General features: G+C 42.0%; 4 protein-coding genes across 6 annotated transcripts in view; 2 read left to right on the top strand and 2 right to left on the bottom strand.

Moving 5' to 3' along the window:
- The first annotated feature begins 1,602 nt into the window (after positions 1 to 1,602).
- Positions 1,603 to 12,241, top strand: Rbbp9 (RB binding protein 9, serine hydrolase). The gene is made up of 5 exons (XM_052183797.1): positions 1,603 to 1,775; positions 3,105 to 3,147; positions 4,207 to 4,312; positions 9,975 to 10,060; positions 10,419 to 12,241. The coding sequence occupies exons 1-5, from the start codon at positions 1,665 to 1,667 to the stop codon at positions 10,643 to 10,645; spliced, it is 573 nt and encodes a 190-aa protein (XP_052039757.1). The 5' UTR covers positions 1,603 to 1,664; the 3' UTR covers positions 10,646 to 12,241.
- Positions 8,568 to 9,078, bottom strand: LOC127686005 (translation machinery-associated protein 7). Its single transcript, XM_052183798.1, has one exon. The coding sequence runs from the start codon at positions 9,036 to 9,038 to the stop codon at positions 8,844 to 8,846; it is 195 nt and encodes a 64-aa protein (XP_052039758.1). The 5' UTR covers positions 9,039 to 9,078; the 3' UTR covers positions 8,568 to 8,843.
- A 2,282-nt stretch (positions 12,242 to 14,523) lies between the features above and the next one.
- Positions 14,524 to 26,465, bottom strand: Polr3f (RNA polymerase III subunit F). The gene is made up of 9 exons (XM_052183795.1): positions 26,300 to 26,465; positions 25,390 to 25,507; positions 22,560 to 22,627; positions 21,761 to 21,828; positions 20,730 to 20,842; positions 18,971 to 19,114; positions 18,689 to 18,796; positions 17,693 to 17,884; positions 14,524 to 16,180 (listed from the first exon to the last, which is right to left on the bottom strand). Exons 1-9 carry the CDS (start codon positions 26,359 to 26,361, stop codon positions 16,103 to 16,105), a joined length of 951 nt encoding a protein of 316 aa, XP_052039755.1. The 5' UTR covers positions 26,362 to 26,465; the 3' UTR covers positions 14,524 to 16,102.
- Positions 26,466 to 26,801: 336 nt separating this feature from the next.
- Dzank1 (double zinc ribbon and ankyrin repeat domains 1) overlaps positions 26,802 to 27,984 on the top strand; it is a 54,096-nt gene continuing 52,913 nt past the window's right edge. For all 3 annotated transcript variants that reach the window (XM_052183793.1, XM_052183792.1, XM_052183794.1), the window contains exon 1: positions 26,802 to 26,941. The gene's annotated coding sequence lies outside the window, so the exon portion shown is untranslated. The remainder of the gene's footprint in view (positions 26,942 to 27,984) is intronic.

Raw genomic sequence — 27,984 nt, 5'->3', positions numbered from 1 at the left:
TAAAAGGAGATTGACACCATTTATGGGAAACATTTATACTGGGACACAAAAAGAAATGTGCCCTGAGGTTCAGAACCCACCCATTAAAGGTTCCAACTCCCAAAAAAACAAATGTGTTTAAAAGGAGAACTCCTGAGCTGAGAATCCCTCCACCAGTCTCAAGGGTTCCCTACTGAAACATGGCCAAGGGAAATGGTTTCCCAGTTTCAGCCCCAAAGGCATGCAGAAGCCATGGCATCGTGGCTCACCAGGGTCTGCCTGCATCGAGTGGCAGCAGAACTTGGTGTTAATTGTTCATGTGGTGTTGTCTTTGCAAGCATGCCAAATATAAGTAAGAGGATTTGCTAGGCACGTTGGCATATGAGGTAAGTTGAGGTCTGTGAGTTCAAAACTGGGGCAGTCTCTATAATGAGTTCCAGCCCAGCCTACCTAATGAGCCCCTATCTATAAATAAATAAATAAATAAATAAATAAATAAATAAATAAATAAATAAATGAAAAATGAGAGCACATGGTGCTTGCTCTCAGGTTCTAGAAAGCTGCTACCACTAGCAAAATGTGGTACGGTTGTATTTCCTACCAAGAAGCCCTGAAAGGTTATTGAATGAGTCTGTGAAAGTTGCAGTGGACAGCATAAGGTACTCGAGACACAGCTCATGTCCAGCGTTCATGGAGTGGGAAGCAGAGAGATCCCTGAAGCTTGCTGTCTAGCTACTCTTGCTAAAACCATGAGCTCCAAATTCATAGATCTTGTCTCCAAACCCAAATATAATGTGGAAATGAAGGAAAGAAGACACCCAACATTGACTTCTGGTGAACTTGGGACAGTTCCACCTAATGGGCAGGCCCTGAGCTGTATAACCGTGAAGGAAACCAACCACAATCAGATTGGACAACCCAAGTCAATGCCAAAGACCCACATGATGGAATGAAAGAAAGGATTCCTTCAAGTTGTCTTCCCTTTGCATATACACTCATCCACGCTCAACGATATACATGATAATTTAAAACAATAATTGAGCTGGAGAGATGGCTCAGTCATTAAGCATAGGTGCTGCTCTTCCAGAAGACTGGAGTTCAAGTCCAAGCATTCACCTTTGGCCCAATGCCAGTAACTCCAGTTCCAGGAGACCCAACACCCTCCTCTGGATTCCTCAGGCACTCCCCGCATATGTTGTGCATATACAGATAAATAATTCTTGCTGAATATGGTGACACTCCTTTAATGCCAGCACTTAAGAGACGGAAGCAGGCAGATCTTTTTGAGTTCTAGGCCAGTCTGGTTTACACATACAGCTCCAGGCCAGTAAGAGCTACGTAATGAAATTGTCGTAAACAAATTAATGAAAGTTCATTTCAAAAAATAATCCTTCCTTAAAGAACTACTGGTACAACTAATAAAAAGATAACACATTCTGAGCACGCTGTTGCCAGTCCTTCATAAGGTATGTGGAGTATGAGAACGCTGGAAAAGGGTAAATCAAAGGTGATTAATATTTGATGGTAATTGACAGGATTTGAGTGGTTGCCTGCGCTCTAGACAGAGAAGGCATAGGCCTGCGAATATCCAAGAACTACAATTCCCAGAAGGCCGCAGTGCATGCTCTGGGCCGGATGTAGTCTTGGTCTGAGAACTGCTGGTCCAAGCTGGGCAAGGGTCTCCCATGTCTACATTCATGGCGTCCCCTAACAAGGCAGTGATTGTTCCCGGGAACGGAGGCGGGGATGTGGCCACCCATGGCTGGTACGGCTGGGTGAGAAAGGGGCTGGAGCAGGTAAGGAATGCTAGCCCTTGCTCTTCAGTCAGCTTGGCTCGGAGTGACGGGAGAAAGAACGAGGGGCGAGGCTGTGCCCACCCTCTCGCAGATGTGGTCAGTATCCTTCCTGGCGAAGCAGCTCAGTTTTTGAGACTAAAAGTAAAACCTATTGTATAACTGGAGAGAATGCCTCCCCCCACCCCCATCCGCTGCCAGTTCAGATTCCAGACTTTGCAGATATTTTATGCTTATATTCATTATTTTCATATTTTTAATTCATCATGTGATATTTAATATATACAAAGGAGAGTATAACGTCGAATAAACTACCAAACTAAGATATTTTCTTTCCTGTGCTGTCTGAACTCAAGGTATCTTTGACTGTGTGTCCTGTACAATTGAGCTAACTCCCAGCGCAAAGTAAACTCTAGCACATTGCTGGTAACTTCTGAATGATCTGTCTGCCCCTTGTCCCATCCATATGACATTCTGAAGTTTATTTTGCTTCTCTTTAAATTATTGTGTGCAGGGGGGGGGGCGGCATCTGGAGATCAGAAGACATTTTTGGAATCAGTTCTTTCTACCTTCACATGGGTTCTGAGACTCGAACTTGGGACACCCAACTTGTACTGCAAGTGCCTTTGCCAGCTGGGCTGATTTTCTGGCCTTTTGCTACACCTTTTAAAATTTAAAAGCATTTTTTACAACCATGTGTATAATCTTTAAACAACATATTGTTTAATTTGGCTTCTTTGTGAACTTTATAGAAACATCATTGCACCCTAGGTCCTAAGTCCTGTGGTTAACTTTTAATAAATGGAGAAAAAAAAAAAAAAAAAACCCTCTTCCATAGCCCAGCAGTTGGTTTCCTGCTTTGGCCTCTAGAGTAGAATTTCAGGAGAAAATAAAGGTCTGCTTGGAATAAAACTTCAAGGTTGTGACTGAAAGCTCTGGGCAAAGCTACCAAACTCACGGGTCAAGCTAGAAATGGCCAGTAGGACGGGATGCCCAACTTTCTCAGGGGTGTCTGTTCTTTTTGACTGTCTTTCTGTGGCACAGTGTTCGGCTCAGATCATTCTGTCTCTAGCTCATTCACTTAGGTCTTCTCTATATGTACATGATTTGGAGGTAAGCACAGACTGCAAGTGCAGAAACCAGTCTCTGCAGAGTTCTGCAAAGCTGGATAGAGAACTATGCATGACTGTGTATTCACCTGAAGCCCTGTAACACTACTTAATCTATTTTCATCATAATATTAGCAAATATTTACTGAACTAAGCACAGTCATATCAGGTGTCACATTATTAAGCTCTTTATTATAGCTTTTTCTTCTCCCTTACACCATAGATTCCTGGTTTCCAGTGTTTGGCTAAAAACATGCCTGACCCAAGTAAGTTTGAAATTTTTTTTTTGAAAAGCCTCATCTGTTAGATTTTGAGCTCACCATTTGCAGGGTGGGGCTTAGAAGCAGAAATAGCATAGAAAGAGGACAAAAATAAATACACACTAAGAACAAATAAAGCAAGAAGCTCGAGGTGGGGGCGGGCTAAGCCAATACACACACACACACACACACACACACACACACACACACACACGTGCGCGCGCGCACGCAGGAAATTTCAGTAACAAGAAAAGAACCTCGGCATGGTAAAATTTAACTTTTAACTTTGTAAGATGGCAGTTATATTTTCCATGTTTAAGTGTCCATAGACATTTATTTTCAGGTAAATTTTGAAACAGGTCAAACAGATTCTATTTGAAACAGGTAAAATAAAGCCTTACAAAACTAGTTGAGTTCCTATGTATTTAAAATTATAAGATTGCCCTTTATGGGGAGAGGAGTCTGTCTGTGACTTGGTTCAGGAAAGTAATATAAATCATATATGGGTTTTGGAGTGTTGTTGGGTTTTGCTTGGTTTTTTGTTTTGTTTTGTTTTTTGGTGTGTTTTGTTTTTCTCAGTGCTGGGATGAACCCAGGATCTCACACGTCCTAGGCGAGTGCTCTGCCCCTGAGCTGTACCTCCAGCTAGTGTTTGCAAATTTTAAATTTTCACATTAAAATATCAGAACTGATTGAGGCCAGTGATGATGGTATATGCCTTTAATCCTGCACTTGGGAGCGCAAAGCAAGAGAACCGCAGTGTGGGCTACACAGCAAACTCAGACCAGCTTATGCTACACAGTGAGGTGGCTCTAGCTCACAAAAGAAAAACAGGTGGGAAGGAGACTTCACTTCAGTAATTTTTTTTTTTTTAAAGAACATGGTAGGTGTAGAAGGGAGGGGCGGAGAGCAAAACTCTACTAAAGCACAGGACAGAATCTGCTAACACAGCTTCACTTACTCAGCCTCCGTTTTAAAGCTGTGAGCGGCTGTTTACTTAGAGAGGTGGGACAGCACCAGACTTGCAGACTGCCCCGGGTACCACTGTTTTTATCCTGATCACAGTTACAGCTCGAGAGAGCATCTGGCTGCCCTTCATGGAGACAGAGCTGCACTGTGACGAGAAGACCGTCATCATCGGCCACAGTTCCGGGGCCATCGCAGCCATGAGGTATGGTCCTGTTGAACTGCTGTCCGTGTGCATTGTAGGCACATTTGCCTAGGAAACAGTTGTGTTTAAGTTTCCATTGCAGAGGAAGGAAACAGTCCTGACCTCAAAGGTGGTAACATAATCTGCCCTAATTTCTTCCTTGTTTGTCCAGGGATTTAAAGAGACTGGCTGCTTTTACCAGGTGCAGTGATCCTTTAAAAGCTTCTGTGGCCCAGAAGAAGCTTCCTGTTCTTCAGCTCTGATGTCTCCGCTCACCTATTCTCTCCTCCTAACCAGGCATAGTGATGTCATTGGAGTTCCTGGAATATTCCAAGGACACACCTGCCTTGTCCTGCTCAGCCTTCTAGTAGGGACATCATCTCACAAGCTGCCTGGCTTTCTCTTCCTGTCCCTCTGTTTGAATGTCCCTTTTTGGATGAGATCTATAATAGAGCAGCCTTGCCCTACTGACTCCAATCTCCATATATATATTGTTTGTTGATTTTCTTGGATTTGGTGTTTTTTCTGAGACAGGGTTTCTCTGTATAGCCCTGGCTGTCCTGGAACTCACTCTGTAGACCAGGCTGGCCTTGAACTCAGAAATCCGCCTGCCTCTGCCTCCCAGAGTGCTGGGATTATCTACAGCGTTTGTTTTTTATTTGCCTGCAGTGTTTTATCATCTGCAGCGGATGGGTGCTCTATGAAGGTGGGACTTTGCTCACTGACAAGGCATCACAGTGCCTTGGAGAGAGCCTGGCGTGTGCAGCATATACCTCTTGGAGAACAGAGGTTGCTTTCCTTACCTACGCACAACCCCCGAATCCTTGGGATTCACATGTACACCTATATTAATGCTTCTTTCAAAATCTCTTGTCTTCCCCATTAGCCTATTGAGTAGGGATTAGCTGCCAGCTGTTTAAGGTTGAGCTCCTTCCATAGTTCCTGCCCTGGTAACAAAGGCCGTCCCAAGCAGTCACTGAAGATACCATATGAATGTTTGTCCTGGAATCTTGCCACATTTTATAACCTTTTAGCTCCATCAGTAAAGGGAATGGAGATAATGTATGTGAGTACAGACCCAGAAAAAGAATGGTGCAGGGGTAGCAAAAGTGATGTTTACAAGTGTGCAGGGGGAGTAGTGCTGACCTCAAAAGTGGAAACGCGATTGTCCTTCTCTTCTTTGTTTACTAGCTATTGGTAAAGCTGTAATTTAAGAGAGGCGGGGGGAAAAAAACAACAACAACAAAAAAAACCAACCCTGAACTATCAGTGTAAGGGTATGAGGAAACAAGAAACTGATACAGTCATAAGGGGCATGCTAACTGACTTATTATTAAGGGATTTTGAGCCTTTTCAATAGAAAGTACTAGAAACTTTATCAAGTATTTATCAAGCAATCAAACTTATATCATTGATAGTGGATAGCGAACACGTGTCCCTGAAGCTAACCACTTCCCAGCTAATCTCAGTCTTACTGTGAGAAAACAAGTTCATCTTAGAGAACCGACCTAAACTCCGTATGAGCAAACAGGCAGCAGCGCTAAATTTATTGTGTGTAATAGCATCACTAAGGCTATTCATAGAGACACACACTAAGGTAAGTGTGTAGTGTGTAGCCTTAATAAATCTGAGTTCTTTTCATGTCTTCTGTGGGTTTGCTATTTCTGAGTAACCAGCTGTGGGGAAAGATGTCGGGGTCCAGCCTCAACACAGGATCGCAGTTCTCAACTGGAAGCAGGGATATCTAGAAGGTGCATGATAAACAGACACAGACACATTGTGGGTACAAACTGACAATTTTTCAAGGCTTAAAGTTGCACTCTCTTTGCTCTTTCTCGCTCGCTGGCAGCTTGAGGCTGCACGCATTCTGCATTCTCCTGTGCACTCTGCTTTTCTAGAACTCCCACACTCCTACACACCTCAGTGTGTTTCCCTTTTACTCACACACACACTCTCCATACACTCTCCTCACACTCTACACAAAACTTCACATTCTCTCTTCACTCATTCTTCACACCCCCACCCCCACCCTGCACGCGCGCGCACACACACACACACACTCACACTCATCCTCCATTCACCTCCTGCTTACCTCACTCACTTTCCACTCTCTCTCTTGCCTTTTTCTTGCCCCAGTCTTTTATTGACACTCCAAAAGCAGGTAGAAAAAAGACATTGTATAATCACTGCCAAATCAAATTCAAAAGAACAACCACATCCCACAAAGACTCAAGAATTACAATGGTTCCCCAAAGTTTCAAGCTTCCCCTATTCCCAGGCCTGTGGCCAAATAATAATAATTGCAAACTTACCATTGTTTAAAGTTTAACCTTTGGCTTATACTTCAGAGCTGAACTCCGAGGTCAGCTACTTGCATTTTCCCGTGAAGCTCTAAAGATAAATGACACGGGCAAAGCTGCCAGGCAGTGGCCAGAAAGAGTCAGGTTAACTCTTTGTTGTTGTTGTTGTTGTTTTTGGATTTGTTTTTTTTCGAGACAGGGCTTCTTTGTGTAGCCCTGGCTGTCCTGGAACTCACTCTGTAGACCAGGCTGGCCTCGAACTCAGAAATTCGCCTGCCTCTGCCTCCCAGAGTGCTGGGATTACAGGCATGCGCCACCAGTGCCCGGCTCAGGTTAACTCTTTTTTTTTTTTTTTTTTTTTTTAATTTTTTTATTCGATATAATTTATTTACATTTCAAATGATTTCCCCTTTTCTAGCCCCCCACTCCCCGAAAGTCCCGTAAGCCCCCTTCTCTTCCCCTGTCCTCCCACCCACCCCTTCCCACTTCCCCGTTCTGGTTTTGCTGAATACTGTTTCACTGAGTCTTTCCAGAACCAGGGGCCACTCCTCCTTTCTTCTTGTACCTCATTTGATGTGTGGATTATGTTTTGGGTATTCCAGTTTTCTAGGTTAATATCCACTTATAGTGAGTGCATACCATGATTCACCTTTTGAGTCTGGGTTACCTCACTGAGTATGCTATTCTCTAGCTCCATCCATTTGCCTAAGAATTTCATGAATTCGTTGTTTCTAATGGCTGAATAGTACTCCATTGTGTAGATATACCACATTTTTTGCATCCACTCTTCTGTTGAGGGATACCTGGGTTCTTTCCAACATCTGGCAATTATAAATAGGGCTGCTATGAACATAGTAGAACATGTATCCTTATTACATGGTGGGGAGTCTTCTGGGTATATACCCAGGAGTGGTATAGCAGGATCTTCTGGAAGTGAGGTGCCCAGTTTTCGGAGGAACCGCCAGACTGATTTCCAAAGTGGTTGTACCAATTTGCAACCCCACCAGCAGTGGAGGAGTGTTCCTCTTTCTCCACACCCTCTCCAACACCTGCTGTCTCCTGAATTTTTAATCTTAGCCATTCTGACTGGTGTAAGATGAAATCTTAGTGTTGTTTTGATTTGCATTTCCCTAATGACTAATGAAGTTGAGCATTTTTTAAGATGCTTCTCCGCCATCCGAAGTTCTTCAGGTGAGAATTCTTTGTTTAACTCTGTACCCCATTTTTTAATAGGGTTGTTTGGTTTTCTGGAGTCTAACTTCTTGAGTTCTTTATATATATTGGATATTAGCCCTCTATCTGATGTAGGATTGGTGAAGATCTTTTCCCAATTTGTTGGTTGCCGATCTGTCCTCTTGATGGTGTCCTTTGCCTTACAGAAACTCTGTAATCAGGTTAACTCTTAACTCAGTCGTTCCGCTAGCTTTCTGCTTCTGCATATTGCACACAGTGACTCTCCTAAGAGTCCCAGTGTTTTGACCTAGTTTTATTAGTATATAATTTTATGTATTCTATACTTGCTTATCCAGGAACCACTCTCAAATGTTGTGCAAAATTTACTTCATAACTTAGTCTTTTTTCCTTTCTCGGGGTCCTGATGTTGACTGTATTTCATTTTCTAATAATTTCTTCAAACTTTCTTTGCCAGTCAAACATTAATCAGGAACTATCGTTGTGCAGTTATTACATTGTTTCTAAGATGAGAGCACACAGCATGCACCTGGGCATTTGGGACTGTGCTGGGCTGGGATCCTGGGCCTCAATTTTTAATTAAGAATCATTACATCAAGGAACATCTAGTTTCACAGAATTCACCAGAGCAGAAGGAGAAATAGGAAAATCAGATATAATACAATAATCATGCGCACCAAGGCCAACTGAAAAGCACTCATGCACAAATGAAATCTATACAGCCGTTGTCCAGGGCTAAGGTTATGAGAAATGGGAACAACCGTTTTTTTGTTTGTTTGTTTGTTTTGTTTTTTTTTGCATTATTCATTCACTTTATTCATTGTTTTGTTTTTTTATACAAAAGTTTATTACAATGTACAACAACAGGCTCCAGGATAGCACTTCATTCTAGCTATTAGGTGGCAAAGATGTTATGACAGGGGATCCAGATGTTGGACAGATTACAGGATAACACTTCATTTTAGCTGTAGTGGCAAAGATGTTATTTATGGCAGGGAATCCAGATGTTTAAATAGGAATGGAAGAGGAGGGTCACCATCACCTCAGATGTGAGGAACAGCTTACTTTTTGCCAGATTTCTTAATTCCACCTGTGGCCAGGGGGCCTTTCCCCGCGGTCTTGGCTTTTAGCTCCTCGAGTTTCTTCTGTTCCTCCTTCTGTTTCTGCTTGAAAGCCTTATCTTCCTCGTCCATCTCCTTGGCCTGCTTCTTGGGCTGTTTCAGGGGCTTCTTCTTGCCACCTTCCCGGCCCGACATGGCGCCTCCAGCCCCTTCACCCGGAACAACCGTTTTTTTACAAAGAGCTGCTGCCGCAGGCTTCTAAGATGTCTCCATCCTGGCCTGCTGCAGGCAGTCCCTGTCATGGTATGCTGTCCCCAGCAGAAAGGTTTATCCTCAAGAATGGAATTCTAGCCCTAACATTTCCTAGCACAAGAACATCTTCAAAGGTCTCACATAATTCCTCAGCCTACTCTTGGCTGAACAAGGACTCGTGCAGCTAATGAGCTGGTGGTCTACGTGTAGGGTGCTGTTCCATTTCCTGCCATCAAGAGGCCAATGATGGTTTGTCTGAGTGGAGCCAAACATACTACAGCACAGATGAGAATGCATGTGCAAAGCCAAGCGGTGGTGGCGCACGCCTGTAATCCCAGCACTCTGGGAGGCAGAGGCAGGCGGATTTCTGAGTTCGAGACCAGCCTGGTCTACAGAGTGAGTTCCAGGACAGCTGGAGCTACACAGAGAAACCCTGTCTCGAAAAAACCAAAAAAAAGAAAAAAGAAAAAAAAAAAGAGAGAATGCATGTGCAAGGGGCAGAACAAGTATTTTTCTGCCCTCATCCCACTTTCCTTAAATCACACGTCACAGATTACTTGCATTAGTCAGATGGGATAGAGATGCATGCCTTAAAATGCAGGTTCCTGGGCCTCAGTCCCATTTCTCTCAATCACATGCTCTAGGGCTTGAGCCCAGAAATCTGAATCAGCATGCTGACCACCCAAGCAAGTAATGCTAACACATAAAGGTGGATTGATGCGCATGTCAGAGACAGTGATTGTGAAGTTCTCTTGATGTTTTTCCATGTTAATCTCCATAGCATACACTAACTGCCTTTCTGCGAACTTACAGCAGGTGGGTTATTGCTTTTCCAGATTTAATAACACTGTATTATTGACACTATCTTTCTCATTCCAGGTATGCAGAGACACATCAGGTATATGCTCTCGTATTGGTGTCTGCATACACATCAGACTTGGGAGATGAAAATGAGCGTGCAAGTGGTAAGTCTTTAGGAAGAGCCCCTAGAAAGTCCCCTCCCTAAACACAGGACAGACTGTTCAAGTCACAAAATAGTTATTCTCTCTCAACCTTAAAAATATAAAGAGCAAATGGGAGATTTTTTTTTTTTTTTTTTTACTTACCTTTGGATGTGAGGTAGATCTCTTTTCCAACCTAGTCTAGAATAAATCCCAGGACCTGGTTTTACTTACTTTGTCAAGTCAGTATATCAAGCCCTACAGAGACAAAAACCAAAGAACTGCTCTGAGCTCAGGTCTTTGGTCCTTTGCATCTCTCTGATATTTTCAGATGCCAAGGCTGATGATTCCTGCACATTGATAGGCTTTTCCCCTCCTACAGGGTACTTCAGCCGCCCCTGGCAATGGGAGAAGATCAAGGCCAACTGCCCTCACATTGTACAGTTTGGCTCTACCGATGACCCCTTCCTTCCCTGGAAGGAACAACAAGAAGTAGCAGATAGGCTGGATGCCAAACTGTACAAATTCACTGACCGTGGTCACTTCCAGAACACAGAGTTCCATGAACTGATTAGTGTGGTAAAGTCTATGCTCAAAGTACCAGAATAGTCAGGATGACTCCTGCTCTGTAACATGCCAGGATGGGGCAGAGCACCTATTCTCACATGTCCAGTTACACTACTAAAGTGCCTGAAGAACAAAACCCATTTGAACACTCACACTAAGTTACTAGCACTTTCAGTTCCCACAGAACTTAAATCTTCCTGAAAAGCTAACAACTATAGCAGTATGTTTCCTGTTTGATAAGGGATGCCGAGTTTAGCTATCCTGTTGATGCAAAGAGAGCTAAGTCAAAAGAATCCAGAACTTGATAGACATGGGGGTGTGTCCCTGCAATTACTTCAGAGAAAGCTGCAGATGAGGAGGGGAAGGCTAGCTTGACCCTGTCTCAGAAAAGAAAGAGCAAGAAGGCAGCCCAGGTCTCCTGAGTCTCATTCCAAATTATAACTCATAGGTTTAACAAGATGTGATCTGCTTCTGAGACCCCAATACTTAGAAAGGTGAGGAAGATGGATCCTGAGTTTAAGGCCTGTCATAAGCCTAATAAAGTAAAACCCTATCTCAAAACAAAACCAAAAACAGGTTTTCATTCAAATTATATGAGTGACAGTTTTTCCTTTGTGAAATAAAATTTTTCTCATACCTGGGAAAGAAAACATGATTCAAGGTCCAGAAGGTTGTCTTAGAACTCAAACTCTAGCTGCTCTTTCAAGCTGGCTCAAGAGCATGAACTCAAGTCTTCATCACTGGAATCCCTGACCCCACCACATCCCCAGGTCCTTCTGACAAGTTGAGAGAGACCAACATCTGTGGATGCTGAGTAAGGGAACTGCAGGGGCAGCTATCTGCAGAGCCTGCCACCTGTGTATCACCTGTATATCACCTGTGTATCAACTGTATGTGACTGGCAGGATTAGATTGTGGGGAGTGCTGCAGTATAGAAACATGACAAGTACTCATGTCCTTTTTTTAACTGGAGGAATATATGTGTGTATGTGTATACAATCCCTTCATGAATTATGGTAGCTGGCAACAACATTGTAATTAAAAGATTTGCAAATGCTACAAGACAAAGACCAGGTCATCCATTTGTGAGCTTGATTGTAAACATTTTTAGATTCTCTATGAAGTCCAAGAAGAGCCTAAGATAACCAAAATGAACATAATACTAAAGGGTGGAAAACAAGGGAGCAATCTGTACTGTGTTATTAAGTTTTAAGTATCTTCATAAGAACCTTTGTGGGGCTGGAGAGATGGCTCAGTAGATTAAGAGCACTGACTCTTTCCAGAGGTCCAGAGTTCAATTCCCATAAACCACATGGTGGTTTTGTAATGGGATCTGATGCCCTCTTCTGGTAAGTAGACAGTGTACTCACACACATAAGTAAATCTTAAAAAAAACAAAAACAAAAAACAAAGCTTTTCCACAATGCAAGTTTAATTCTAGAGTTCAACCTCTTGTAGAGAGCATTCAAGCAACACTGCCGATTTTTCTTACATTCACTCAAAAATAAAAAACCCTTTTTAATACTACTTTCTATATTGTATATATTCTATGTATAAAATGGTTTCATGATTACATTTTCACTGTTTTATAAAGTACTTTGACCATATGTAATAAAATAAAATGTTTATTTCCTAGTATCTCTGACTGTTGTGGTGTCAAGGATCTCAAGTGCACTTACACTGGGTGACACAGAAGCTACGCCTGATGTGGAAATGTGATTCTCCACACTTTTATCCTAGAAGGGGTGCAAAAAGCTATTGTGTTAGCCTAAAATGATTTGGGAGTTTAACGACTTTAACTTTTAACAATAGGTATCTTTGGAGGGTAGGAAGACAATCATATATATAGGTCTACTGTAAGTGTTCACATGGGAATGAATAATACCAGAAACAGAAAGTTATTATCAAATGAATATATTTTTATCCTGCAACAGAAAACAAATTGCAAACATTTATATGTTAATTTTTTAAGAATTCATAAAAGCACAGTAAAAAGTTACTAATCTCAAATTCAAGTAGATTCAAATTGGGTTATCGGTTTGTCCGAATCACTGATAAACAGCCTATTATTCACACACACACATATTTATAATGAAAACATGTTTTTGAATTTTCCTAACTTTAAAAATCGTAATTATAAACTAACACATTTCAGTGTGAGACTCAGTAATTCCCAGGGGGAGAATATGCAAGAGAGCTCTCTTTGAGCTGTGCTGTCTAATATAAACAATATGCACAGGCAACTAAATAAAAACTTAAGTTCTTAATCATTTGTGCCAAGAGCTGGCCAGCCATGTGGCTGGAGGTTACTGGACTAAACACCACATACAGACTATTCCCCCCACGACAGACAATGCTATTGGTCCAGATGTTGCAGTGCGTACCTATAAACCCAGCAGGAGCAACACAGAGGCAGGACTAAGTTCAAGATGTTGTCTTCCTGGACCACACTGCTATAGGGCACATATTTTGGATTCCTCTCTCACCTACTATATAGTAAATTATAGTAAATCTGAAACTATTTTTTCCCCTTAAATGTTGGGCTGATGGTTGGGCCAGAGGCCTCATTGTACCAGGAGTATTCCATCACTGTGTCCATCACAGAATTGAAAGGTCTATTTTGCTTAATTGATCACCACCAAAACCCTTATACAAAACCTTATTTACTGCCAAATTAAAAGTTTAATGTAAGAATCCACATTCATTAAAAACCACTAAATGCTGGGCAATGGTGGTGCACGTCTTTAATCCCAGCACTTAGGAGGCAGAGGCAGGCATATTTCTGAGTCGAGGCCAGCCTGGTCTACAGAGTGAGTTCCAGGACAACCAGGGCTATACAGAGAACCCTGTCTCGGGGTGGGGGGACCACTACATCATCTCATGTCTTTTTTATGGGTCACTTTTAAACAGGGTTAGTAGCATATGCGCTCAGGTGAACAAAATGCCTAACACTAAGTGGGAAAGTATGGAGGACCCGGGCTTCATCTGCAGTTTGATTTTGTGACATTATGATTTTAGAGGCCCACAATTTCTTTTGATAGCTTATTTCCGTAGAATTCACTTTATTTACAGACTAAATTTTGAAACTTATCTATCCCTCTCAGTTAATAGAGTAAAAAAATACACTACAAGATAAAAGTATTCAGAGTAAAAAATAATGCTGAGGAAAAAGTATTTAAGCTATCTCTTTATTCTGGTGAAGCAAGGACCTTTTCTACCCTCTGAGAACTGATTTAAAAACTCATTATCTAATTTGCATTGTCTTGATAATTAGATAAATGGCGATAAATGCAAGCCTGTAATCCCAGCACTTGGGAAGCTAAAGCAGAATAATGGGTTCAGTGCCAGCCTAGGCCATAAGTGAATTCCAGGCCAGTGTGGAGTGGTGCTCATATCTCCAACAAAACAAGACAGAGCATTTAGAAACAACTTCTCTCTCTCCTTTATTGTTATTTGGTTTCTCAAGACAGGGTTTCTTTATGTAGCTCTGGCTGTCCTAGAACTAGCTGTGTAGACCAGACTGGCCTCAGAGATCTGCCTGCCTCAGCCTCCTAGATACTGGGTTAAAGGCCTTCTCCACTATACTCAGCTTACTTCCTGTCTAAGGTTTTTTGTTTGTTTGTTTGGTTTTACTCCATTTTTTAAATATAAGCCAAAAGCATGGACCAACTGAAAGGGTTTGCACTGTGCTCTAACTTGAGCTGCCTGACCTATCAAATAAGCACTAGTCTTGTCTGACTAGAAAATTAAATATGAGCCGGGCGGTGGTAGTGCACGCCTGTAATCCCAGCACTCTAGGAGGCAGAGGCAGGCGGATTTCTGAGTTTGAGGCCAGCCTGGTCTACAGAGTGAGTTCCAGGACAGCCAGGGCTATACAGAGAAATCCTTTCTTGAAAAAACCAAAAACCAAAAACCAAAAAAAAAAAAAAAAAAACAAGAAAGAAAGAAAAGTATGTGGGGGTAGCACATCTTTAATCAAAGCTGTTGGGAATAGAGACAGGCAGATCTCTTGAGTTCAAGGTCAGCTTGGTCTACAGAGTTCCAGGAAAGCCAGAGCTACACTGAGAAACCCTGTCTCAAAAAACAAAAACAGACAATCCACATTGCTGAGCTCCTTCAAAGGCGTATGGTTATGGCTATCTTCTGTACAGTAGCAAGCCAATTAATGTTTTCTAGCAGCAGAGAGCCTGGACTGACAAAGTACACAGTGATGGCTTTCTGCTTAGATTTGTCACACCACAGTTGTTTTTTGAAGAATAAGAGAAAAGGGAACCAGCAGAAAACTGGTTACCACCCCTCAGAGAGGGAATGAAGGACAATGTTCTATTTTTACTTTTATGTGTGAGACAGGGTCTCTCCCTATATAGTCTTGACTGACCTGGAATTCACTCAGACTAGGCTGGCCTTGAACTCACCACAATCTTATCTCTCCCTCTTTGAGTGCTAGGACACAAAGAATGCATCACCACACCCAGATAGTTTCATTGTAGTTAAAAGATTAGATACTATCTAGTCTATCTGCTTTGACAGGACGAGGATAGACAGTTTATCCAGAAAATAATTTATCACGGTTCTAAAAGCTGGGAAGTCCCAGCTGCACTAAGATTAATACTTAGTCTGATGAAGGCTCGCTTCCTTATTCTCTTCCTGTGTTCTTGCATGTCAGTTGGGTAACAGAACATTTTTGGTCTCTTCTATACAGACCTTAATTCCAATTCATGAGGATTCTACCCACATGTGTCACCTTCCAAAGGTCCCGTTTATCACATTCCACATAGGAATTAAGACTATAACATTTGAATTTGGCACTAGTGGTAGAGAGAGTCACACTACAGGCATGGAATAAGAATCTGGAAAAAAAAGTCCAGGAAATAATACAATCAAGGCATACAGAGATAACAGGAAAGGAACAGTGAGATGATTTTCTTTATATGGAATCTCAGCGATGTGGAAACAAGTCCTGGACAGCAGCATTTGGGAGAAGTCGGTGTAGAGGCACGCCCCCCCCTGAAGGAGGCCTACAGCAGTGAAGAGCAACAGATGGCATGGAGAAGGAATGCCCACCTGACCACCCAGGCCCTGAGCTGGCACACACTCCCATCACCAGCTGTCCCTGCCTGTACCACTTGTAATTTCTTCTCAAAAAAACCCAAGAAAAAACAAACAAATGGTGGTAATAAACCTGGTAAGTTTTCAATGAAGTAACTCAAGTGAACAGCTTCTCGAACCAGCCTTTATCTCAGGACTTGGTCAGCATGGCTTTGCTTGTCTTCTAGACCTTCAAGGTATTTTGCTTTCTGAAGAAGAGACTTCCCAATAAAACTTTATTAAACTCAATCTGCTTTGTGTCCGATCTTCATAAATAAATGTTTTCATAGCAGCAAGTCAGTATCCATTATTTCGAAGTATGCTTTCAAAGAAATTTGACACTCCATCATGAATCATGTGCTCTCCAAGAAGTTCAGTTTGTCAAATGTAAATAAAGTTCACAGCTCTCTATTAAAATTCGAGCCACTCTGTCATGTAAATACAATTAGATGGTGAAATCTCACCACCTTCATGGCAGTCATCAAAAACCTTAAAAAAAAAAAAGTTTACATTCAAATTCAAGTTTTAAAGTATCAAAACCCCACTGACTTAAAGCGGTATTAAAAGAAGGAAAAAGAAAGAAAAAAACTTCTCCTTGAAGAAGATAAGGACGGAAACGAAGAGCATACTTTAACAATGCCTACTATGTGGTCATGGTTAACTATAAGTTTTTATATTTTGGTTTTGTTTGGTTCTTTTTGTTTTTTAAGACAGGATCTCACTATGTAATCCTGGCTGTCATGGAATTCACTATGTTGAACAGGCAGGAATCAGAGATCCAACTGCCTCTGCCTCCCAAGTGCTGGGACTAAGGTGTATACCACCCTGCCTGGAGGCATACTAACATAGCATAAAGATGAACCCACTCACCTGCCCTTTTACCTGGGTAAAGGTTATCAGCAGGTGCACAGGAATGAAGTGAGTACTATACTTATAGACAAATTTAATTTTTATTAAGTTGAAGATATTCTGTGTTTAACTATCTTCACAGGGTGCTACGTAGAATTACCAGGATGTTGGTTCTGTCTAGGAGTTGAAACTGGGTCACAAAGAGCTCAGGGGTACAAAGGCTATCATGATGAATATGGCAGAGTAGCAGCCCATGCATATAAACTGCGTAAGGATGGGAAATGCCTTTTGCTCCCTATAGCTTCAGGAATGAATGAGCAAAAGTGCTAAGTCATACTGGAAAAAAATCATTATATTTATTTTAAGTGATATTTTCTGCTTAAATTTAACTTTCTTCTTTTCCTTGGGGGGAGGGTAATGGGGATCAAATCTGGAGAAGAGAGGGCCTGTGCACACTCAGCATGTGCGCTGCTGCTGAGCCACACCCATCCCTAAGTCCCCTCACACTTTAGAGGAAAGAAATAACACCACTAGCTCCAAAGACAATGGAAGGATTAGAATATGTTTGGTTCATAGTGGGGTTTCCTTCCTTCCTTCCTTCCTTCCTTCCTTCCTTCCTTCCTTCCTTCCTTCTTTCCTTTCCTTCCTTCCTTCCTTCCTTCTTTTCTTTCTTTCCTTCCTTCCTTCCTTCCTTCCTTCCTTCCTTCCTTCCTTCCTTCCTTCCTTCCTTCCTTCCTTTCTTTCTTTTCGTTTTTCGAGACAGGGTTTCTTTGTGTAGCCCTGGCTGTCCTGGAATTCACTCTGTAAACCAAGCTGGCCTTGAACTCAGAAATCCGCCTGTCTCTACCTCTCAAGTGCTGGGATTAAAGGCATGTGCTACTACTGCCTGGCCATAGTGTGTTTTCAACAAATCTCATTTTCTTCCCTACAAAGAAGAATGGTTGGTCTCAGTGAAAAAGTATCCATTTCAGGCCCCAGAACAGAAGCGCGTGTCCCTAGCCTGAGTTCTAAGAAAGAATGAAAGTCCTATTCATTAACCTAACAATCTGGGGTTAGGTGACACTTACAGGTGGGAAGCCTGCTGTGCCGGTCGTGTCTTTCTGGCATCTGCTATGATGGTGAGAGAACAACAGTGAAGCAGCTTTCACTTACGGGACAGAGTCCACAGGGTGCCCGGACCAAGCCTGTAGGTGGGAGGATCGGGTTGACTGCCCTGTATAGTTTCATGTGTCCATCAACACTGCCAACGGTGCCTTCCTTCGCAGCAATGATAGTCATCTCCACTTTGCCATCATAAATGAGTGTGTTCAAGATGGTTTCAATGTCCTCCATGGACAACTCTACCTAGAAAGGGGGATATAGAAAGCGTGCATGAAGGACAAGGAGACGTCCTTTCAGAGAAGGCATTACAAACAGCAAGTGGTCGCAGCTGCTCAGTCAAGTGGAAAGCCACGCCTGGGGAAGAGTAATGGAAGTCACAAATAAGGTAAGTAACAGTCCACATGCACGTAGACCACTGGCATGCCGAGGATAGAAGTCTGTCTTCATGCTGAGCCTCACACTGATGTCATCAATCTTTAAAAGAAAACCTAGAAGGCATATGAAGTGACATTTCTTTGGCAACCAAAACCCCACAAAGAAATTTCTCTCCCCAAGAATTTGATGGACATTCTTAAAATGTCTTTATAGAGAGACACTTGAGACATGAAATAACTTGAGTTCCTAATAGTTTATCAATGAGAAATTTGGGAACCAGGAACTGAAAATGACTTCTCCAAATGCTACTCTGACTTCTTTACAGACCATGAAAAGCATCAGTATCCTTATGCAAAGGTCTTCAAACCGGTGCTTACATTTGTTTAAGTAAAGTATCGATAAATCATACTAACACTGTAACAAACTCAACTATCACACAATCAAACTTATTAAAACATTCTCAATCTGGGTGAACAGCATTGCCAGGACTGAACTGAGAAGAGCTCACCGAAGTCAGACACGGTAAGGGCCTCTGCCTACTTTAGGACAGTGCTTTTCCAAAGTGGGTTCAGCACAATGTGTGCCTGAAAGGGCACATGGAACAACCACACCAAAGCTACAGCCTTGTGAGGAAGACTAGACCATATAGACAGGGCAGAAATAAGCTCTGACCTTACTGATGCCCAGTTCACAGATGTACTTCCACACTTCATGTGATGAAGCAAATGAACTGTTTCTCTGTATCACTGGATTCTGTTTACTTTCTTTTGCTGTCTCTGCCTGAAAGATGAGAACAGGAGGCTCAAGCAAAAATGCATGTTAGTGCTAAAGTGTTGTGCCACACCAACAGTAGCTCATACGGTAAAAATTTCCAATTTTTAGGATTTTTGATCTTATAAAATACAATATACAAAGATTAATCTTTCACAAAGTCACTTTTTTTAATGACCTCACCTTGCTTTGTAGGAATTTGAAACACTGTTGATTAAGCACCTCAACAAATTCCGATTCAAAATCCTGGTCACTGTACCAGGCTCCGCCAGTCACAGATCGGTCTGGCTGCAGGTTATAGAGCATATAAACCTTCTTTTTGGAAGCCTAGGAAAGAATATGCACAGATCATTTCTTTGAAAACTTTTCTAGAAACTAAGTTTCTAGAAAACCTTAAACAGTAAAGTTTATATTTTAGAACACTTTCAATGTACAGAATTACTACAAAGATAGCAGATTTCTGAACTTGGGACTATCCTCTAAAGAGATGGCCATCTTCCAGGGGAACTATACTGCAGCCAGCACTGTCCATGGTCTGCTATGTACAATAGATCAGAAGCCTCACAGGAAGGAAGAGAACACTGCTTCAGACACAGTGCAGTGTTTAAGCACACTTCCCTTTGCCTTTCGTTTTATAGATATCAATCATTTCTACAAGTACTTAGGTCAGTGCCTATTCCTCTAACCCCTAGTGGTGTGGTTTCCAACATTCTGCCAGTTATTTTAATTTTAAAATTACTTACTTAATGTGTGTGGGTATTGGTGTATGTCTGGGCTATTACCCACAAAGGCTTGAAGAGGGTGTCAGATCTCCTAGAATTGGAGGTACAGATGGTTGTGAGCTACCATGTAGGTGCAGTGAACTAAACCTGGGTCCTCTAAGAGGAAGAGTAGTCAGTGCTCCTAACTGCTGGGCCACACCCAACCACTAGTTTCTGCATTCCACTCTGCCATTCCCTTAATGTCTAAGTAACTTTTAAAATATTAAAAAATGAGGCAGATGGCTGGGCATGGTAGCATACACCTTGAAATCCCATGACTCAGGTGGTTAAGGCAGGAAAGACCCTGTATTCAGGACATTCAAAACCAGCCCTGGTTATATTATTACTTTTGGTTATATTAGTATATATTTTGAGATCCCTCTCTCAAAATAAAATAACACAGAACAATTAAGATTACTCTGTGCATTGTCTATAGGTCTCAACACATGCTTTTGTTTATAAAACAGTTTAGCTGCCCCAAAACATCTCTTGTGCTTCATCTATTTTACGTTCCGTAGACCTTACCCCAAAGACCAGCAAACATTTAACTTTTTACTGACTTTCCTACAATGTCACCTAGTTGGAATTGCCAGTGTGATTTCTTACACCAACCAACAAGCATTAAGACCACTCTGTCTTCATTATAGGTCATCTTTTTTATCACTGAATATTCCAGAGAGAGAAAGAAAAGGAAAAACACAAATTTGGTGTAAGACACACGCAGGGATCTTGCTCTGACTTGGTTATTAACATACTCCAAGTGCAAAAGAGTACCTGTCATATTCTATCAACAAACACTTGTTGAGTGAGACAATGTGCAAGGATAAACTGAGTTACCTCATACAACTAGGGAATGTACTCAAGGCTCCAGACTCTCTTTTCCGTAGAACACAGGACAAAGTTGGGAACAGGCGAGACCTCAAGAGTCCAGTATGCAGCAAGTTAAAGCCAGCACAAAAGGAGCTACATTTTTATTTTTTTTAAAAAAAAACCAAAAAAACAAAAAACAACAACAAAACCATTTGTCTTAATCTCACATAAATTAACAAATGAAGCCAACAATATGGCCGGTTCAGCTGCCTTAGTGAACTACAGGGTGAAACCCAGAAAACCAGCTATTACAGCCAGGGCTATACAGAGAAACCCTGTCTGGGGGGGTGGGAAAAAAGCCAGCTACTCACTGCTACAGACTTCACAGCTTTAATTAGCTTTTTACTTTCCAAATTCTTGAGAATTTTGTTGATTTCTGTTAACGGCAAGTTACTTTTGTACCGAATATCTCTGCTCCATATTCCTGTAAGAAAATAGGAAAGCTGATAGGATATCATTTAACACAAAGTTTAGAACTGTTTTCAGAAACTAAAGCCTGAAGAAACAAACACTTTATAGAAAGACTACAAGAGCCAGGGAGAAAGTGTATGCTTTACACTCTAACTAAAACTTTCCTGGAATCTTGGTGTGGTTTTGTTTTGTTTGGGTTTGTTGTTTGTTTGTTTTGTTCTGTTTGTTTTTTGACAGGGCCTCACTAGGCTACACAGACGATGCTGGCCTTGAACTCAGAGATCCACCTGCATCTGCCTCCCCTAGTACTAGGATACAGGGATGTATCACCACCTAGAGGGATATTTTCTAAAATATATATAAAACAAGAACATTTTTGTAATGAAAAAAAAAAAAAACCCATGGAACTCATGAACACTGTTGAATTAGCTTACATCACATCTCCTATCCGATCTTTTACCCTAATCTCAATTTCTTGATAGTTTCACTTAAGACTGTAAGTAAAAAGGAACTTGAATTTGAATCAGGCACATCTGTCATCTTCAACCATGGGGGGAAAAATACAAAAGTTTAACTGCTTCCATGCATGTACATCTATTATTTAAACAACATTCCACTTGTATGACAGAAAAAAAATTAGGCTATAGTTCGTACATTCAATAAATACCCATTGTGGGGAGTTAGGAGTTTTCTTTCAAATAAAGAAAATTGTACATGAAGAAAGAGACTATGTTTAAAACATACATGCTTAGTTGTACATTAATGTAATGGGCATGCCTGCAATCTCAGCAATCAGGAAGACGAAGCAAGGAGATCCTACCAAGTACGAAAGCCTGGTCTACATGGTGGGACCTTCTGCTAAAAAATAAACAGAGCAACACAACACTTTAGGACTAGACCTAAGACAGCACATCAGCCTTCCCACGCTCACCTTTATTCCCAGCATCCTCTATGATTTGGTAGACTAGCTTTTCCTGGTTATCGGACCCCTTCATTTTACTGCAGGGAATAAAGCAGAATTAAAAAAGGAAACACTGTAGGCTATTATCATCTGCATGCTGCATGACTACTTAGTTAGCAGACAAGGCTACCACACTGACTTATTTAGCAATAGAAAGGCTTACCTTAAAAAGAATGAAACAAAGCTGTGTGTAACAATATAAAAAGATGTCCAAAGTACAATAAATGAAAAAATTAAGTTACAGAACAGTATGGATAGCATGAGCCAATCTTGTTAAAACAAGAAAAAAGAATAAAAATAAAAGGAAAAAAGAAACAATGTATAGCATCATCTATGAATATTTAAATCTGTCTAGGAGGAATTACCAAGAGCAGGTACTCTGGGAAATGGAAACACAGGACACAAGCAGGGATGTATGAGTTTACATCAGTTTCTGCTGTGCTCTTACTCTGAGGCAGGATCTTTTGATGTATAGCTTAAATTGTCTTCAACCTCATCATTGTCCTGCCTCAGCCCCCGTGTCAAGACTATAGGTGTGTACCACATACTGAGCTATATATTATATACATACAGACTCACATAGTTCAGGCTGGCCCTGAACTTGCTGTGTAGCTCAGGATGGCCCTAAACTTTCTGCCCTACTTCTCAAGTGCAGGGATATGGGTGTGTGCCACAATACCTGTTACTATGTTAGCATTTTTTTAATAGGTACATACTTTTGCAATAAACAAATTTTTTTAAAAAATTAAAAAAATAGGTGCTTACTTACCCAGCATTCTGAGAATCCTTTATTCTATATAAAAGGCCTGTATTACTCCTTAAAAGATCCAACTGACCCTAAAGTGTTTTAAAATAGAAAATCACAGTCAATTACTCTGGAAATATATCAATTCTGATGGTGTTACTACAGTTTTAAATGTGTTGATTATACACACTAAACTAATCTGCCTCCATTTGTCAGTTCTTTATCTGAGACTGAGGATTTTGCTTATACACACCTCAAACAAAGTATTTTTAAAAACTAATCTAAACATAGTTCAAGCTAGAGATACTAATAGTGTCCCATATACTAACTTGGCTTCGTTATTTGGCCAGGGCACAAACAAGCTTTTAAAAAATCTACTGTATTTCTTAGCCAGTGGTGGTGGTGCACATGTCTTTAAGCCCAGGGCTCAGGAAGCAAAGGCAGGCAGATCTGAGTTTGAGGCCAGCCTAGTCTACAGAGAGAGTTCCTGAATAGCCAAGGCTACACTCTGTCTGAAACTCTGTCTCGGGGAAAAATTATTTTATTTCTTAATGTATATGGATATTTTGCTAGCATATGTATCTGTGCACCATGTGTATACAGTGTCCACAGAGATCAAAAGATGGCACTGAATCCCTGGAATTGAAGATATAGCCAGGTGTGAACCATCTCGTATGTGGATACTGGAAACCAAACTCAGGTGTTTGTAAGAGCAGCAAATGCTTTAACCTGTGGGAGGAAGAGACAGCTCAGCACTAGGGGTTCATACAGAGGACTGGGGTCCAGTTCTCAGTATCTACATGCAGCTTACAACAGTCTGTAACTTCAGTTCCAGGAGATCAGTGGCCTCTTGTGGCCTTTGTGAGTACTAGGCACGCATGCAGTGTATGGACAATACATGCATACAAACACTCTCTCTCTCTCTCTCACACACACACACACACACACACACACACACACGAAATAAAAATAAATCTTTAAAAAAAGGTTGTTTCAGGAAAATATATATAAATCCATATTGAAATCTAAATAAGTCCAAATTATATAAAAATGGATAAATATAATTAAAATAGAATTTGTACTGATAACAATTTAGTCCAGATAAAGTATAAACATGAATACTGCTTAAGTGGACAATTGTTGGATTATAGGACTGAGGGTCGAACACACCATGCAAGCTAGGTGAGCTACCTGAGTTATACTCCAAACCCTCACAGGGAAGCACACAGATGACTACAATACTCTCTGGTTGACAGTAAGAGAGAAACAAGGGTGGATGCACAGTCAGAGAAAAGACTGCGGCCCAACCTGGGGGCTCCAGGTATCTTCCGGGAGCTGGCAGCAGAGCTGCGTCCTGAAGGCTAACAAGTAGGCATTCTCCATAGACAAAGGAAGCCCAGAAATCACCGACTGTTCTTATCTGGGTGAAAACAGATGTCACTGGCCTGCTGTTTGTTTTTTTATTAATAAAACTTCATCAGAAAAAGCCACACCCACCTGTTTATGGCTCACGGCTGCTTCTTGTTAAAATGGCAAGTGATAACAGTTGTGACATATGGGCTACAAAAGTTATTTTATTTACAGCTTCATAGAGAAGTTTGCCAAATTCTGAGCCACAAAGGTGAAGAAAAAGGCTTAACAAAAGATTCAGCTATCCCTATAATCTCTGCATCTAGAGCCTTGAGGTATAACACAAGGCTGTAAGTTTAAAAAAATAAAACAAAAATAAAACAACAACAACAAAAACCATAGTCATTCAGAAGAGACCTAGTGTAAGAAGAGTCTTAACTAATAAAACCAAACCAAAATGTCCTCAGGAAAAAGGAATATAAAGGCTTGTGAAAGGAGAGAGTCATAGGAGATTCAAAGCACTGGACAGTATGGCATTTTTCAAAAGCTGAGAGGCAGGTGGGCTCTGGGTGATTGGGCTTCAATGAAAACTCTACTGCACTGTCTCTGAAGCTGAGGCTGTACTCCTTCCCAAAGACCCTCAGTGGAACTGCCTCCCACTCTACCAATAGGCTATTGATAACTCACTCTCTCTCTCTCTCTCTCTCTCTCTCTCTCTCTCTCTCTCTCTCACACACACACACACACACACACACACAAATCACAGTGGAAATATTTTATAGGGAATAACTAAAAGCTAGCAGCAGGAAGTAAAACAAGTTGAGAACAGACTACACCATGTGTCCTGTTGTGTCAATGAAGCTAATAACATAATTAGTTACAACAGAATTGCATGTAGTTTCTTCACCTTGTCAAATGACAGGCAGATAATTATTTTTTCTTCCAATTCAGACATTCTAATCCTTTCCTTGGTTTGGAATCAAGTGACAAATTTTGGCCTTACAATTAGTATATTGGCTCACTAAAAAGGAGGCTTATCATACTATTATTACTTGGTGTAACTAAGGTGGGGGAGAATTCTTGTAAGTCTCTTGCAAGCTGGAGACTAGAGAAGGCCAGTGGCATAGATCAGTGATACAGACCTGATGTATTAGTCTCGGTGATGGAAAGTCGATGGTGTAAATGGAATCCAAAGCCTAAGGCCAGAGTGGTGAAGGCAGAAGGCTGGACCTGGGACTCAGAGTAGGCCGGGGGAAGTCCCTGGCCTCCATGTCTGCTCCTTAGGCTGACACTAAATTGGATGACGCCCACTCACCTTCTACAGTCAGCACAGCAATTTAAAATCCACATTCTAGAACATCTCAGAAACAGCATACAGGCACATATCTAGGAGGATCAGAGCCCAGCCAAGCTGACAACTAAAGTCAGTCATCAGTTATGTGACAGGAAGCAATGAAAATCATAAAATACAACAAACCACATGATTTACTTGAATTCACCTTACCATGGACAATAGTCTATTGATGGCCACTGCCCGTTGCTGGGCTTCTATGTGAGGCATTTCATTCTGAATTACTTGATCTGTGATTCCATGAGGGAACTGGTGGCACAATTCTATAATTCTAGGAACAAAGGTATAAATGGTTTATGTTTGCTTGTTTTAAAAGGCAAATAAGGAAGATACAAGATAGTTACGCTAAAATGTCAATGTTATCAATGGGATTAAGTACAGCAAAGTGATTCAAAGGTCTGTGGGCAGAAAGCAAATGTAGAACACGCCTGTGCGTGGGGACGGGGGAGGTGGGAGGGGTGTGTGAGGGAAACAGTGATTCACTGTAACTGGAGTCTGTCTGAGAAATTATCCCCTCCAAACAAACTGGAGGGATTAATTTGTTTGGAGGTGTAATAAATTTACTATCCACAATAATAATGTTGAGAAAGTCGTTGTCTTCTAATTACATTATAACCTAAAAACACATGTGTGCTATGATGGTTAAGGCACTCAACTGAACCTACTTGGCTCAATGGTCCTTTGTAATCACAAACTGAACCCTAAATTGGCCCGAACATTCTCTTATAAAACTTCCCTTGGCAACCGAGCAATCCTGGATTCGAACGGATGCCCAAGAACTACGGGGAAAATGCAGGTCTGTCTTCTGGCACTGGCTGCTGTCACGTTCCAAGTGCTGTAATAGAATCCGGGAGAAGCCAGTGCCATAAAGTTTCAAGCTGTCACGCTGCTCTGGGGCTTCTGAAGAGTTCTACTCTCCCTAATAGGGAGGGGGTCGCCCAGACACCAGCTAACCCGGCTCGACCAGTCGGCTCAGCCTCTCCTCCCCCGGGACTGAGAGAGAAGGGGTCCGGCTATCCAGCCGACAGCTCGCCTAGCGTCAGGAACCTATTGACTGCATTACCTGTTTTCTATTTCCACCGGATCCGCGTCCGGCGGCTGCACTTTCACCTTCACCTCCGCCATGAGAGCAGTTTTCTAGACTAGACGAAAAGTGACCCCCTGGGAGCGCGCTGGAAGTCTCGGGAACCGGTGGAGGCGCGATCCGCAGACCGGGGCGTGAAAGGGGCGAGGGACCTTCTTCATCCGGTCGCGCTGGGCCTTCTTCTTCGGGTCGGCTTGGGGCGCCCGTGCTGTGCCTGCTCCGCCTTGCTCAGCAGGGTCGCCACGACGACTCCTTTCTGTTTTCTCAAATTTCAGTGCTTGTAGGACGGGAGCCTCTGGCTCCAGTACGCACCCTGCGGCCTCTTCGAGCCGCCGAGAAGGCATATTCTTGGACACCTACAAGAAAGTGTCGCAGAGGGATCTGGGGGCGGGAACCAGACGGAGGCTGCAGCCAGAGACAAGGGCGGGGCTGGTTGCTAGGAAGTCGATTTTCCTGCCAATCATCTGCTCGGCTCCCGCTGGGCGGGGCGCAGTTCGCAGCGTCTTTGGTAACGCAAGCAGCTGCAGAGGAGCAGTCGTGAGACCGTGAATACCTGACAACGGGTTGGAGGCGGCGGAGCGCGTCGGGGGTCCTTTTCTCTGTCCTTGAGGCTGGAGAAGGGTAAGGAGAAGGGCATCTCTCACTGGCTTGGGAGGGAATTAGGCATCTCTGCCTGCCTCGCGAGGCCGAGGACGTGACGCGGGTCTGGGTCCTGGTTTGGGCGGCGAGGAGATGGTTCAGGTGAAGGGTGTTGGGAGATGCTGGTGGCATGACACTGACACAAGACTGCGGTGTGGACCTAGCAAATCAGCCATCTCTATCTCCTTCCTGTGAGGTCCAGTGACCACCCCAGATTTTTGAGAGCAGCTAATAGCTACCCGTGAGCACATCAGTCTCTAACCAACGGTGTTTATTTAGAATCTAGTTTTCAGCTATTTTTATTTTAACTGACTCTCACCCGAAGGGAAATGTGAAGGTAGGCAAATCCCTCCACATCCAGCCTAATTTCTAAAGGGTCAGATATCTGTAGTTTTTATTTTTGGTCCTCAATCTGGAATAATCCAAAAAGGCATTAAATTTGTCTTTTAAGTATAATTATCTCACTTTCCAGAACAAGATATATCAAAACGCAAAGATGTTCACAGCAACATCATCAGAATTCCAATTACCAAATTAAAAAAAAAAAAAAAAAACCTCACCATTGAACAAATTGTTACATGAAAAATTGTAAGCCAGGCATGGTGGCGCACGCCTTTAATCAGCACTTGGGAAGCAGACGCAGGTGGATTTCTGTGAGTTGGAGGCCAGTCTGGTCTGCAGATCGAGCGCCATAACAGCTGGCGGGGGGGGGGGGGGGGGGGGGAGGGGAGCTGTTACGCAGAGAAATCATGTTTCGAAAAAAAAGGAATGAGGATGAAAAATGTTGATTATAAAAGCAAAATGAATGTGTACATTATAATTGAATAATTATGTAGCCATAATCATTGAAACAACAGTGCAAGATGCAAATACTGAATTAAGAGGACTCCTCCCCACCTCAAAGAAAAGACCTATAAGGTTTCTGTCCCGCTAATATTTACAAAATAGTAGAGTGAATAGGAAATTATGTTTGTTGGTTTATATCCATGTCAAGTTTCTTTCTATTGAGAGCTGATGCTCTGCAG

This window comes from Apodemus sylvaticus, chromosome 5 (assembly GCF_947179515.1).
Source record: "Apodemus sylvaticus chromosome 5, mApoSyl1.1, whole genome shotgun sequence".
NCBI lineage: Eukaryota > Metazoa > Chordata > Mammalia > Rodentia > Muridae > Apodemus > Apodemus sylvaticus.
Note: the sequence above shows the minus strand (reverse complement) of the source record. Positions and strands in the feature narration are given on the sequence as shown.